Below are 14356 nucleotides of genomic sequence, written 5' to 3'. Positions count from 1 at the left end.
AGCTAGGCTGGGCCTCCCTCCCGCCCCCGCGGGCGGACCCCGAGGGCTCTCTGGGCCGTGGAGACCGGGGGGGCCGCTGCCCGCCCCGTCCTCTGGGCCCCCCCGCGGCCGCAGGCAGCCGGGCGCTCCGCACCGCCTCGCCGCCAGGTCCGCCAGGCCCGGGCTTGGCTCTGGGCCGCCCCTCAGGCCCCTCGGGAGGGCTGCTCGGCCCACCAGGGCCTGCGAAGCTCCAATAATGGTTTTAATTTGTTGAACTTGCGTTTTACCCCATAAATTAGTCACTGTTTTATTTAACAGAATCGAGATATCCACAAACAATAGGCGAGTTCCAACTTGAACATTTTAATAAGACAGAAAAAAGTATATATTTTCGCGTCTGTTACTAACATGTTTATGTAAATAGCCCGTGGGCTGCGTTCCAGGGAGAAGGAAGGAAAGGAAGGGCCTCCTGGGCTGGGGCCGCGCTGGCAATGCGCTGCGGGGTGCGGCACCCCGACTTCCTCACGGTGGACCCCGCGCCTCCGCTCCCTCCGAGGCCCAGCGATGCCGCCGGGTGCTCCAGGCAGGAGCCGGGCCAGCATCCGGATGGGATCCGGGTCGCGCCGACCCGCCCGGGCAGGTCCCTGCAGGAAGGAGGAAGGACCCTGCCCAGCGCCTGCCCAGCGGCCTCGCCAGGCACGGTGCCCTCCGGCCGCCCCGGGTGGGCAGGGCCTGCGCCCCCCGACCGGCCCCAGCCCAGGCGAGACCCGCCCGCCGGGCCCTCCCCACGCCGCCCTGGCACACACGCCGTCCACACCGCCGGCTCCCCGCCAGCCCACCTGGGGCTCCTTTTAAAAATAAAAAACTTGATAGGTTTTTTTCCAGTTTTTATTGAGTGAAAATGTCAAACCTTGCATCAGTCATGCAAAAAAAAAAAAAAAATCAAATAAATAAAACACATATATTAAATTTCTAATAGCGCTAAATTCAAGTGGAAAAATATTCAGTTAACCAGGTGCCGAGGAGACCAGATTCAAGTAATCAGAGCACACGCTGTTCAGTTCGGTTTTCACGTTCTGCAGTTTTCGTCTCAAAACCTCTCTATATATCTCTATATATCTATATATGTATATACATATAGATATATACACACACATATGTGCATACATATTATTTTATATTTATATATATACACATACATAGTTATAAAACATTAAAAAGAGCATTGGTGGATCAAGCATTTTCCCCACAGAAAGAAAATAAAACAAAAATTACACATTAAAATTCAAAATGAGCTAGCAATGGCTTATAGTCCTAGTGTGCAATATGAAGGTTACAAAAGGCTAGACTTCGCACTGTCGGCATCTTCGATTTTCTTTTTTTTTTAAATTTTTTTTTAGAGTCTGCTACATTGAAAAATGTTTTTGTGTTTTGTTTTTTTCTTTTTTTTTTTCCTTTACAAAACTCCCTCCACGCACCCAGGGGCGGTGGAGGGCAGAGTCTGGGCGAGCGCTCGGCAGCAGCGCGGCGCCCACAGAGTTCGGGAGGCTCTGCGCGGGGCTGTTTCGGACGAGGATTTGCTCCTGTTGCGTCAGGTGCGCTCAGTGGGACCCCCCAACCCCCCCCAAGCGCAGGTGGTCCTGGCTCCCGGGCTGTGGGCGGCCAAAAGGACACGCGCGCACGCGCACACGCGCACACACACACACACACACACACACACACACACACGGACAAAAAAGAAAAAAAAAACCCAGTGCCCCCTGCCGTCGCGTGAGGCCCCCTCGGCGATCGGGGTGACAGGCCGAGTCTCAGGGTCCCCCGAGCCAGGCCGGTGGCCAGGACCCGAGCCGCCCCGGGCGCCCCTGCCGCGTGGGCCTTCCTCTCAAGCCCGCTCGGACCTGCGGGCTCGGGGCGCGGGGACCTGGCCTGGGTGGGTTGCACCAGCAAAGAAGCATCCCAAACAAAAAAAATTAAAAATAACAAACTGGGAAAAAAAAAAAACCCTATAAAGCCACACGCATAACCAATAGAGAAAAACTCAAAATTAAGTTAACTACAAACTTGTATCAACAGTAATAGTCGTTTTTTCCTTGTTTCTACAAAATTCAAGTTAAAAGTTGGAATCGCGCAGCTCCCGTCAGTGCTACTGTCGAGACAGCCTCACTCGGGTAAGGCCCCGAAAACGAGTGGAACGAAGTCCCGCGTGAGCGATTGCACTCGGCGTCCAACCGGGCTGGGCCGCGGCGGCCTGTGCTCCCGCGGCCCGCCTGCCTTTTTTTTGTGTTTTTTTTTTTTTGTTCTATGTAGAATAATAACCTTTACAGGAAAAATACTGTACAACTTTCTCGCGTTTTTCCCCATTTTGAATATTAAAGCCCCGGAGAGCGGTATCCTTCCGGTTCCACGGCGTGGGTGGCCGAGGCCCCGCCGGGCCCTGCGCCCCCGCCCCGAGGCCCCCGCCGCAGAGGCCGCGCCCCGGGGTCCCCGCGCGGCGCCCCCGCCCCACCCCCACCCCCGGGGGCCGGCTGGGCTCCCTCCGCCCTGCGCCCCGGGCCGCGTCTCCGCCGCAGGGGCCGCGCCCCCCAGTCCTGAGCATGAGGAGTCCCGCCGGCGCGGTCGTGGGGCCCGGGGCCGCTCCCCGGGGGAGGACACCCCGACAAGAGCACCTTCTGTTTCCCTGAAGAAGACCCCCGCCGGCAGCCGGGGGGAGGGGCGCTCGCAGCCGGTCCTCGGGGCGGGGCGGGGGGCGGGGGGCCCGGAGCACCAGAGGGGGGCCCCGCCTCTGTCCTGAGACGGACTCGGGGTCCGGAAGCACCTGCGGGGCGGCGGGGCGGCGGGGCGGGGCGGGGGCCGCGGGGGCGCGCCCGGCTCGGCCGACGCACAAATCGCGTCTCGTACAGCGGGAGTCGCAGCGGCCCCGGGCGCCCCCGCCGGTCCCCGCCGGTCCCCGCGCCCCCGCCCCGACGCCGGCTAGGGCTAGGGCGAGGCCGCGGCGGGCGCCGCCAGCTCCGGGCTCCGCGCCCCCGGCCCCGCCGCCCCCGCCGCCTCGGGCAGCGACTCCTCCGAGTCGGTGCGCAGGTCCTCGTCGTCGTCGTCGTCATCGTCGTCGTCGTCCTCGTCGTCCTCGTCGTCGTCCTCGTCGTCGTCCGCGTCTTCCTCGGGCAGCTCCAGCTCCTCCTCGTCGTCCTCCTGCGACGACTCCCCGGCCGCGGGGCCGGGCGCGGGCGCGGCGGGGCCGTCGCGGGGGCCGTCGGGCGGGCCGGGGTCGCCGGGGTCGCCCAGCCCAGGCCCCAGACCCGGCCCCGGCCCCGGCCCCAGCCCCAGCCCCAGCCCCGGGCCGGCGGGCGCGGGGCCGGCGGGGGCGGCGGCGGCGGCGGCGGCGGGCGGCAGGAAGAGCAGCGCGGGCTCGGGGCCCAGCGGCAGGGCGGCGTCCGGGGCGCCGGCGGGGCCGGGCGAGGCGGCGGGCGGCTCCCCGCGCTCCTGCTTGTCGTGCTTGCGCTTGTGCGAGTCCATCTGCGACATCCCGACCACCGTGTGGCGGCAGCCGGGGTAGGTGCAGTGGAAGTGCGAGCAGCGGAGCTTGTACTTGCAGTCGGCCACGGCGCAGTCGGCGCTCGAGCTGAACTGGCGGAAGCCCGCCGCGCTGATCACGTCCTGCTTGCCGTGGTGCTTGCGGTGCGCCGTGACCTTGGTGCTGTCCGTGCAGCGGAAGCGGCAGCGCAGGCAGTGGAAGTGCGTGCTCGCGCCCGAGAACGGGCAGTCGGCGAAGTGGCAGCGCAGCGACGCCTTGAAGCGCTTGAAGTCGTCCAGCACCAGGTTGTCCACGCGGTCGTGGTGCTGCGCGTGCTTGTACATGTGCGTGCGGCCGCAGAACTTGTAGCCGCAGTTCTCGCGCGTGCAGTGGTAGTGCGTGACCTTGAGCGAGAACTGGCACGCGGCGTCCTTGCAGTCCTCGTACAGGTCGAAGCGCCGGAAGCCCTCCAGCATCATGCCCTCGTCCAGCATCTTGCGCGACGCCGCCGTCTTGCGCCGCTTGCCGAAGGGCGACATGTCCTCGATGATCCAGAAGCGCTTCTTGGCCCCGGACGCCGCGGGCATGGAGATGGTGTTCCCTGCGGGGCGGGCGGGGCGGGGCGCGGTCAGCAACCCGGAGCGCTGACCCGAGGGCGCCGACCGCCTGCCCCCCACCCCGGCTCCCGGGGCCCCACGGCCGCTCACGCCCCCAGCCGGCCCTCGGTCACCCCCGCCTGCGGGGCGGCCGCACAGGCTCCGCGGTGGGCGGCGCTCGGCAGCTCTGGCCGGTTCGGGCAGGAAGTGGGGACGCGGGCTCGGACTGAAGCCGAAGGGGGAATGTGGGCGGCGCAGCGCGGCTACCGCGGCCCGGGCCTGCACCGCCTCTGATGAGGGCCCCTCCTCCGCGGCGCCCACCTGTCCGCCAGGGGGGCCGGGGGACTGTAACTCCCCGCGGGAGGGACACCTGCCCGCTTCTTGCCAGAAGGCTCGTTCTGGTCTTGTTGGGGTCGTGGGCCCCCCGTTTGCTGGGAGACACCGGCCCTGCTGAGTGGCCAGGCCTCGGCCAACAGAGGGGCGCCCACCTGTGCCCCAACGGCTCCCCTAGACTTAAGACGCCCCAGTGGCAGGGCTGCCTGCCTCCACCCGTCAGCGTGGTTAGTCCTGTACCCCGTTTCTGGGACGCACCATGGGCCCTACAGCTGCAGGGTGAGGGGCAAGCAGCCCCCTGGCGCGGCACAGGCCCCCGGGGGGAAGGCCGCGATCCTCGCACTCCCTGCTCCACACCCTAGAAACCAGAGAGAAAGCTTGGGGCCCGACCCTGCGCAAGGCCAAGGTGGGCTTCCTCCAGGCTTCCCCCTGGGCTGACCCGTGCAGCCCGCCCCAACCTGCCTACAGAGCCGCGAGCCTCCGGGGCCCCGCTGGGCGGCATCATCCGCCTAGGGGCCCTACCCAGCCACCCACCCTTAACAGGGGACACCAAGCTCTGTCACGGGGTGGGGGTGCCCAGCACAGCACACAGGCCTGGGGCCTGGAGGTCAGGTGAGTGAGGAGTGGCTGCTTTGGGGCCAAGGTCACAGGGTCGTCTGGTTATGCCTGCGATGGCTTTCCATGGGCTGCACCCCCTACACGGGGCCCCTGCCCTGTCCTTGGCCACAGCCTGAGACCTGGTGCCGTGCTGGCCCAGCAGTCAGGCAGAATGGGAGACACAAATGAGCAAAGGAACGTGCAGAGGCGGGTGATGGGTGCACCAGAGGGCCGGGAGGGCAGGTCCCACCCCTGCAGATCATCAGATCTGCAGGGGGGCGGGGGGGGAGGTCAGGAGTCATCACTGAGCATGGCCGGGGCCTGGGCCACAGAGCCTCCCTCTGTCCTCCTGCCTGGCTCCGGGGCTGCGGGTTCTGGCTGGTGGCAGGAGCCCGCCCGGACCCGGCGCAGAGCGGGAGTGTAGAGGAGCTGTCCGCAGGGGACCAGGTGGCCCTGTCCTCAGCCCAGCAAGGCCACAGGAAAAAGGCCAGGTCCCCGATCACAGCCTCAAGGGTCAGCTGGGGTGACAAAGGCTGGCGAAAAGGCACGTGCGAGTTACCTGCGGCATCCTGAACTACGGGGACGTCACTTTTTACTGGAGTTGGAGTGGCAGTGGCGGGCGGGAAGCGGGGTGGGCTGCTGACAGGGTGGCCCAGGCCCCGGGTGGCTCCGAGAGTGGCACTGAGCAGAGAGTATGAGAGACAGGGCGGAGAAAAGAGGCATGGGAGGGAGGGGAGGGGTGCCCGCAGCACGGCCGCTGAGAAGGACGGGGTCAGTGCGGGCTGCGGAGCCACGCGGGCAGCCTCGTCGCCAGCGGCAGCAGGAGGAGGAAGAGGAGGAGGAGGAGGAGCCGGGCAGCCTGGAGAGGGTGGAGAAAAGCAGAAAAAAAAAAAAAAGAAAACCAAAACAAACAAAAAACAAACAAAAAAGAACCAAAATGAGAAACCCGATGGCAGAAGCAAGTATGATATGAAAACACGTGGACAGATGAGGAGCAGAGAGGCGCCAGGAGAGACGGGAAGGAGACGGCAGAGGAGGAGAGGCCGGGGAGGCTGTGCGGGGGCTCTCGCAGGGCTCAGGCGGCGCCGCGGGGGTGGGGCCGGGCCGGGCGCTGGCGGGCCGGGCGCTGGCGGTCCCCGGCCTACCTGCCCCTCCGCCGGGGCCTGTGCTGCTGGTCCAGGCGCTCGGAGGACAAGCCTGGGTCCTCGCCTGGGAACTGAAGCCGACGCCTGGGTGCCGGCGGGCGGTGGCCTCCACGACCCATGTCCCACCGACCGGCGGGCCCTGTCCCCGCTCGGGCCACCTGGCCGGCCCGGCCGTCTCTTCCTGGCCCGCTGCTCGGGCCCGGCCGCCGCTCACCTGCCGCGGTGCTCTCGTTGCCCACGGGGGTGCTGGAGCAGCTTCGGTCCATGGTGGACGACTCGGAGGACACGGCGCCCGGGCTGCAGCCCGTGTAGTCCATGTACTCATCAGTCTCCGTGTCCATCAGGCTCGGGGGGCCCTGAAAGGCGGTGGGGGGGCACTCAGGAGGGGGCCGCCCACCCGCCGGAAGCAGGAGTGGGACGCGGGCCACGTCGGCACCTCGGGCGGAGGGGGCACGGCCTGGGACGCCGCCCTTACCTGGGAGGCGGGCACGCGGTCGAAGTTCTTCCCCAGCATCCTCCGCATGTGCTTCCGGGCGTGGGAGGTCATCTGGTGCTTGAGGAGGAAGGAGAACTGGCAGCCCTCGCGGATGCAGTGGAAGTGGCTGTTGACCTGGTTGTACTTGCAGCCTGCAGACGCACCCACGGCCGTCAGCCCCCGCGCCCCCCAGGCCTGGCCCCACCCTGCGGCCTGGCGTGGAGCCCGTGACAGTGGCAGGCCGGGCCCCCTCCCCTGCCCTCAGAGGGCCCGGGCCCGGGGGCGAGAGGCCCTGATGACCTGTCCCCAGGTCTGCCCCCTTCCGGCAAGCACGACATGTCTCCATGTCCCCCGTGGGAGCCCGGGGGCCTGCCCGCCGCCGGGGAGCCTCTGCCCTGCCCTGCCCCCACCCACCTCCGCCTCCCTCTGGGCCGAGAACAAACAGCAGGCAGGGCTGAAACAGTGTCAGCACGGGGCAGGTGAAGGCCTGCCCGTCGCTATGGCACCGGGGCTGGCCAGGTGTCTTGTATCATCCCCAGCTTTGTTTGGCCCCAACTACCACCGACAACCCCGAAAGTTGAGTAAATACGGATGGCTCCAGAGCACCCCGACACCCGTCAGAGGAGCCGGAGGACAGCACGGGCCACCGAATGTTGACACCTGTTGCTACGGCTACCAACCCTCTGAATTCTTTCTGAATTAATACTTGAAAGGAAGGTTTGCTTCCTGCCCTTTCTGGCAGGGGCTTTGAGTGCTCACCCCTTCCCTATGGAGGGGCCGTCTGCAGCGGCAGCGGCCCCACCTCTGCCCCCCACACCGGGCGCCAGCACCTGAGGCCCGGCAGGCCCGCCCAGCACCCCAGCTGCCTCCCGGCCCCTCGTGTCTCCCTGACCGATTCCCGCCCCATACCCGCAGGCCCTGAACATGGGGCTCTATCCTGAGGCCCTCCGCCTGCAGACCCCCCGCCCCATGGGCATCCCCAGGGCAGCTGGGGCAGGGAGCAACGGGGGCCTCGGTCGGGGGGGGCCTCCGGACAGCTTCCCTGCGGAGGGCCCAGCTCTCCCCGACTCAGCTCCCCAGCATCTGCTGCAAAGCTCAGGGCCATCATGTGTGGCCTTCCCGGCCCCGGGGCCACCTCCTCCTGGGTCGTCCTGGGTCACAGGTCACATGCTCTGGGCTGACCCACCATGTACCTGCTTGTCCAGCAGACAAGCCACCAAGCGTGGTGCCGGCCAGAGCAGACCCTGAAAACCCTTACTGCCACCACCCCTACCACCTCCTGCCACAGCTGCTCCGCGTGCAGCTGTTCCTCCCTAAGCACCTGCTGAACGAACCAATGAGCTGACGAAGCAGAGTCCGTTCTGCACAAAGCCCTCAGAGGGAAAGCCCTGGAAAGAGAGCCCAGGGCGGGCAACTTCAAGAGCTCCTATGTCACCTGCGTGGCCTCTTGAGGGGGAAGTAAAGAGCACAGGGTCAGGGCCTGCCTCTGCCACGTGGCAGTTCCCGGGGGGCAGGGAGGGGGCCATTGCCCCCAGTCGCCCTCGGTGTCTGGTCTGCCATTGGGCAGGGCTGAGAGGTGGGGACCAGGAGAGGGGGCCGAGGCCACCAGGGCCCCGGGGGCCAGAGCCGACCCCTGCCGCCTGCCGCTGCCCCCAACCCCGGCCGCCAGTACCTAGCCTGCCACACTCCTCGCGCTTGGTGAAGTACTTGAATCCGTTGGCTGCGCGCCGCTCGGCTTTCTCGTGCTTCTTTATGTGCCACGGCAGCTTGGTGGTGATGTTGGTCACGAAGTAGCAGCCGGTCCGCAGGCAGTGGTAGTGGCCGCGCATCCGGAACTCGCAATGCTGCAGGGAGGGCGGGAGGGTCAGGAGCTCCCACCGGGCCGTGGCAGGCCCCGGCGCATGTGCCCTTCCCTGCTCAGAATCTCGGGTCAGAAAGCAGTGTGTCCCTTTGGCCACTCGACTGAAACATATTTCCTGGCGGTCCTGCCAGCCAATCCCACACCCGGGGCAGACATCGCTCATCAATGCTAGCACTGTCCTCTGGCCGCCAGCCCTGGGACCAGGCTCCTTCTCGAGGCGCTCTGCCCACCAGCCCCCTCCAGGACTAGGCCCCGCCTATGTGTGACCTTGATCCGCCCTTCCTGTCTGGGGCACGGACAGTTCAATCTCTAGCTGTCCGACGGGCCTAGAATTTTAAAATTGTAGGCGTCCGGGGGAAGGGAGCATAGTTCCAGGACGGGCGGGACGATGCCAAGTGCACAGTGGCTGCTGGATGAGTCCCCACTGTGGGCAGGGATGACAACACGGGACCTTCCTGACGGACCACCAACCTGGACGCTCCTGGCAGCCTCCAGGGACGGGAGGAGAACCATTCCAAACGGGCGTAAGGAACAGAATCCCTGCCAGGGGGAGCTGGGCCCGGGCCCCCCTGCCCCCTGCCCCCGCACTGACCTGGTTGGGACAGAGACACTGAAGCGAGTAGTACGCGAACTGGTCCCGCACGTTGACCAGGTTGTTGTTGGGGTTGATGTGGTCCAGGCAGTGCGACTCCGCCTTGCCCGAGGTTTTGCAGACGTACTTGCAGTTCCCGAAGAGACAGTGGAAGTGGAACTTGTTGGCATACTTGCAGTCCGTTGCGAGGCAGGGATCGCTGGAATGAAACCACAGCCCAGAAGATCAGTGGCATCCCGGGGCCTCCCCACCGACACCCTGACGCCCTGACAGTCCTCGTGCTGTGGTGCGGCCCGGACGAATGGCCCCTGGGCTGCCCTTCTGCTCAACGAGTGGCTCCAGCCAGAGGAGACTACAGATCCCAGCATGCAGTCCTGCCTTCTTTTTGGAGCTTGGAGGTGCAGGAAGGATTGCAGTGTGCAGGCTGCCCAGAGCATTGCATGCTGGGACACGTAGTTTCCATGGCCACACCTCAGGATTATAGATAAGGACGGCTGCAGTAACCTCTTGGATGTGAAAGTGCGAGATGGCGCGGCCAGCCCTGGCAGGGGGCCAGTGAGGGCCTGGCGGCCTGGCACGGGCACTGCCCGGGGTGTGGCTGACTGACAGGGTGCAGATGGGTGGGCAGCCCTACCAGGAAGCTCCAGTGGGAATGTGCACCTGGTGCGGGGCCTGCTGAGGCACACGGCTGCCAGGGGGGCCCCCAGGGTCGGCCCGGGGTGTGGGGCTCCCACCCACTCAGAGGACCTCACAGGCCAGCTGAGTGGTGGAGCCTGGGGGGGGCGGTGGGGTGCGGGGCGGAGCCCCCGTGCTGGCCTGCCCTGGCCGCAGCTGCCCTGCCCCACGACCTGCCTCCTGCGCTGCACATAGGTGCGGGGGTGCCCTGCCCCGGCCCCCTGCCCTGGCCGGCTGCCCCCTCGGTGGCCCCGGGTTGGGAATCCTCCAAGCTGGGGAAACTGGGAGGGCTACCGCCGTGGGGGGCGGGACGGAGGAAGGGGAGCTCCGGGGGTACGGAGAGGAGTGCAGGTCCCCTTCCATGCCACAGGCCCAGCCCCAGGTGCTCAGAGAGGGAGGACAGCTGCCACTCAGGCCGTGTATGTTCACATCCAATTTATTACTTTTATTGAGAACAGGAAGCCGCACACATCACGATACAGAGTCACCGTTCTCGCCACAAGGCGCCACCACCATCCAATGAGGAAGGGCCCTTCCACCCCTGAGAGCTCAGACCACCGTGCAGGTGGGCGTGGGCCTGGAGGGGGCCTAGCCCCCTCGCCCCCGACCCAGGACTTAGCTTGCTCTGCAGAGGCTGGGCCGCGGGAGCGAGCCACAGACACCGACAGGGAGGCGCAGAGCCGATGCTGCCCTCCTTGCCAGGCAACGACCGCCCCTCCCAGCCCACCCGAGCCGGTCCTCACAGTGTCATCTCCCCCCACCCCTCGCCAGCTGCCCGCTCTGGGAGCAGGCAGGGAGGTCAGAGCAGCAGTGTCTTTGGCTAGAAAGACCCGGCCCGACGACGGTGTCCCAGAGAGGCTGGGGACGGCCAGGGCTACCTGCAGAGGGAGCGGCAGTGGCCTCCGCGGCTGCCCTTGCTAGCACCTACTCCCGAGACACGCGGGGGACACGGGACTCCCGGCTCATCGAGGGACTCACTTCTCCTGGAACTGGAGGAATCCGGGTTTGACTTGGGGCTTGGCGTTTTCTAGAGAAGTCGTTGCCAAGGGCGAAGTGGGCAGGTGAGGCACTGGCGCTGGAATCTGAGGCATCTGGGGTATGGTGGAAGCCAGCTGCTTCCAGGCGAGCAGCGTGGGGGTGGAGGGCACAGCGGCCGGGCTGGGAGTGGGACCCTCCAGAGCGGAAACCGTGGCTGTGGTGACGGGAGGTGCCGACGGGGACGAGGGGGCCAAGGCAGGTTTGGTCTCTGCCGCGGTGGCGGGGAAGGCGGCCTCTGCGGTTCCCTTCACAGCTCCTCCCTCCGTCCGCAAGTGGAAGCTGCAACAGGCAGAGGCGCCAGCGTCTCCGGTGGGAAGTGACGAGAGCCCGGAGCAGGGAGCCCTTCCCTGGGGTCGGCCCCATCCACCTGAGGGGCCGTGGTGCCCTCCCCAGCCCCCAGCTCGGGGCGGGGTCCTACCAGGAAGGAAGGACTGGCAGCCAACGGCTGCGTCCTCTGGTCCTGCACCTGGGCTCCCGGCCTGGCCCTCACTACACCTTCCCCTGTGACCCTCGTGCTGTGGGGTGACCCACCCCTGACAACAGGCCCTGGGGCACGAAGTCTGTGCTTCCAGAATCTGCTTGAGAGTTAAAGGTGGGTCTCAGCCTCCGAGGTTGGCTCTCCTGCAGCAAGTGGAGCCTGAGCTGGGGCCCAGCAGCAGAGAAAGTCTGTTTTAAATGTCTGCGCGTCCTGCGTTCCATTACAGCAGGCGGCTGGCCTGTGCTTTTCAGCTCAATGGGTTTACAAATTAATTTCATTATTTTTAGGCCAAAGAGGATCTACAAATCCACGATGCTGGGCTTGGAAAGGCCTGCTCCTAGGGTCCCTGCCTGGGTCAGAGCAGGGGTCTGTGCAGCTAACTCTCAGGGAGCATCAGGTAGGGGTGCCTGCCGGGCTGCAGGGGGTGGGGTGTGGGGAGCGGGGGGCAGCAGGAGACTCTGCTCCGGGGCTCTAAGTGGCGCCTGGACGGGCTCCGAGGACCCTGCTAGGAGCTGAGCAGGTGGAGGGATGGGGCAAGCCCGCCTTCTCTCAGGCGGTACCTTCTAAGTGGCCAGCTCAGCCTCTGAGGTCTGCTGGGAGCTGCACACGGTCCTGCTTGGAAAGCAGCTGGAGGCCCGAGCAGCCCCCAGCCTCGCCCAGCCTCACCCAGAGGTGGGGTGCAGGGCCCGGGACCCCCACTCACTTGGCATGCTTGATGGCTCCGTCCAGGGTGCTGAAAAGTGCGCCACACTCCTCCACCACGCAGTGGAAGTGGGCCTTGTGGAGGAAGTCACACTGGGCGTCACAGAAGTCCTTGGTGCCAAACCTGGCAGAGGAACCATGGTCAGAGGAGACCCTGGGGCACCGGCCACCACGACAGGGCACCGGCCACCACGACCCTCCCTGCTCCTTTGCTCTGCCAGGAAGCCCCTCACCTTCGGAGGTACACCTTCCAGGGCTCAGACAGCTTCTCCTGAACCAGCGCCTTCACAGCCTTGCCCAGGAAGGGCGAGGACTCCACGGCGGCGCTGGCCTCCGCCTCCGTCTTGATGTTCAGCAGGCTGCCGAGGTTAGGGTTGCCCTGAGACATCTGCAAAGGGGACAGGGGCCGTGCTGCAGGCTGGGGACAAGACACACACGTGCCACCGTGGGCGCTGCCACGGCTCTCGCAGAGGATGAGCGCAGCCGAGGAGAGAGGAGGCCTGGCCCCATGCAGCTCCGGCCACAGCCGAGCCCACTATGGGTGGATGCTGCCACGGGGTGCGGCGCTACCCTGGCCCCGTGGAGATGCCAGGGCTCCTCCACACAGACCCCGTGGTGCTAAGATCCATCACTAGAGCGAAGGCCGGGACTCTGGGCACACACTCCAGCCTAGCTTTTCCCAGACTTCGTGGCTCCCTGCTTATTTTCTTGCCAGGTTTTCAAAAGAAGTGCAGGAGGAGGAGGTAGGGGGAACCCCTAAGAATTCCTTGAGAACAAGAGAAGGCACACAAAGGAGGAGCAGAGAGGGAGGGCGGGAGGCTCTTGGGGGAGATGAGGGTGGCTCAGGGCTGCTGGGCCTCAACAGGGAGTGGGGAGGGTGAACCCGTGACAAGGCTCGACCCACATGGCACGTGCCCCCCCACCCCCCGCCAACAGGAAGGAATGGGGGGGGCAGTGACCCGAGAAGGAAAAAGGAGAGCAAGAGAGCAAGGAGGGAGGGCGGGAAGGGGAGGGCACGGGCCCGCCGCAGAGGGCAAAGGGCACTAGAGGCTCCCTCGCTGCCAAGGGTCCAGCCGGGACCCCCCCACCCGTGAGGTCCGGCCCAGGCCCGGCTGCCTCGGCAGTCACTCGTGTGCGGTAACCAAATTAATCTTGCTACAGTCAAATTTATCATGTGAAGGGGGAAAATATATTTGAGATGATGTATAATTTACAAAGACCCTGCATTATTTAAAATAAATATTTCAGAGCGACCTCTGTGGAAGGCGTCCGAGACCATTACTCAACCCGAAAAGTGGAAATTGATGCTTTGCTCCCACTTTAGGGCCCCTCCCCCACCCCCTTTTTAAACAAACAAAAAAATATATAAAATAAATAAATAAAATTAATAACTGAGAGCAGAAGAAGTTAGAGGGCTCGGAAAAGCTTTTGGAGCCCTCCATCTGAAGGGAAAAAAAAGGGTGTCAGAGGCTGGAATATATTTCTTCAGCCAGTTCATTAAATTAATTTGTAAGCAGTGGCTCTGAAATTATATCCGATGAAAAATGGCCTCAAAATTTAAATGGTACAAACTCATCTTATTAGAGGCAAAACATTAAAAAACAAACACATCCCCCCCACCCCCCAGCACAGCTTTAATTTCTCTGGGTGGGGGAACGGGAGGCGTGTGATGGATGGTTCTTACCTTATTCATAAGCGAGGATAAAAGAGATGAATTTGCTGGGACTGCGTGGCCATTTGATTCATTACTGGAACACAAACCAAGGGGCTTTAGCTCAGATGTACGTGGGACGGAGCCCAGATTCCCACCCGTCCCAGCCCACGCCCAGGGCCCCGCTGCGCCTGCTGTATCCACCCAGGCAGGAGGGTGGCCCCCTGCTCGGTGGGGTCCAACTCTGACTCTGAGGGAGCTGGTCCCAGAGCCTCCTGCTGCGGCGCAGAGCTGGGAGGCCCCGGCCTCGCCTCACCTGGGCTCCTTCACCGTCAGGTCTAAACTGCGGTCCTGGGAGACCTCGTGGGGAACCGGGGCGCCAGCATTCTCACCGGGCTCCTGCTTCACCGGGGCCGGGGGGAACCTGGCAGGGGTGGCCTGCTGCCCGTTTCCTACAGGGGAGGGGAGGGAAGACGGCCTTAGAGGGGCCTCGGGCCTCGGTGGGGGGCACACACTGGACCCCCCCACCCCCAGGGCAGGGAGCGCGGGGGGGCTGGGTGGGCAGGAGCCCCTGGGGGAGCCCCGGCTGCTGGTCAGAGGTTCTCCCCACTGACATGATCACTTGTGACGCTTACCCCTGTGTGGCAATTCTTCAAGTGATAATTATTGCAAAATTATGTCAAAGTTGTCCTGGCTCAGGGCCTCCTGGAGGAGCAGGGCGGG

General features: G+C 64.7%; 1 protein-coding gene across 8 annotated transcripts in view; it reads right to left on the bottom strand.

Moving 5' to 3' along the window:
• Window positions 1–441: 441 nt before the first annotated feature.
• Window positions 442–14356, bottom strand: part of CASZ1 (castor zinc finger 1) — a 141506-nt gene continuing 127591 nt past the window's right edge. For 7 of the 8 annotated variants that reach the window (XM_041765248.1, XM_041765251.1, XM_041765254.1 and 4 more), the window contains 10 exons: window positions 13950–14085; window positions 13667–13730; window positions 12216–12370; window positions 11984–12106; window positions 10743–11081; window positions 9090–9288; window positions 8309–8480; window positions 6637–6788; window positions 6376–6517; window positions 442–4091 (listed from right to left, as the gene is read on the bottom strand). In XM_041765248.1, the coding sequence (XP_041621182.1) occupies window positions 2956–4091; window positions 6376–6517; window positions 6637–6788; window positions 8309–8480; window positions 9090–9288; window positions 10743–11081; window positions 11984–12106; window positions 12216–12370; window positions 13667–13730; window positions 13950–14085 (2618 nt within the window). In that variant the 3' untranslated portion in view covers window positions 442–2955. The other variant, XM_041765255.1, reaches the window with a different exon arrangement.

The sequence above is a fragment of the Vulpes lagopus genome, chromosome 8 (genome assembly GCF_018345385.1).
Source record: "Vulpes lagopus strain Blue_001 chromosome 8, ASM1834538v1, whole genome shotgun sequence".
Classification (NCBI taxonomy): Eukaryota; Metazoa; Chordata; class Mammalia; order Carnivora; family Canidae; genus Vulpes; species Vulpes lagopus.
This window is presented reverse-complemented; position numbering and strand designations above follow the sequence as displayed.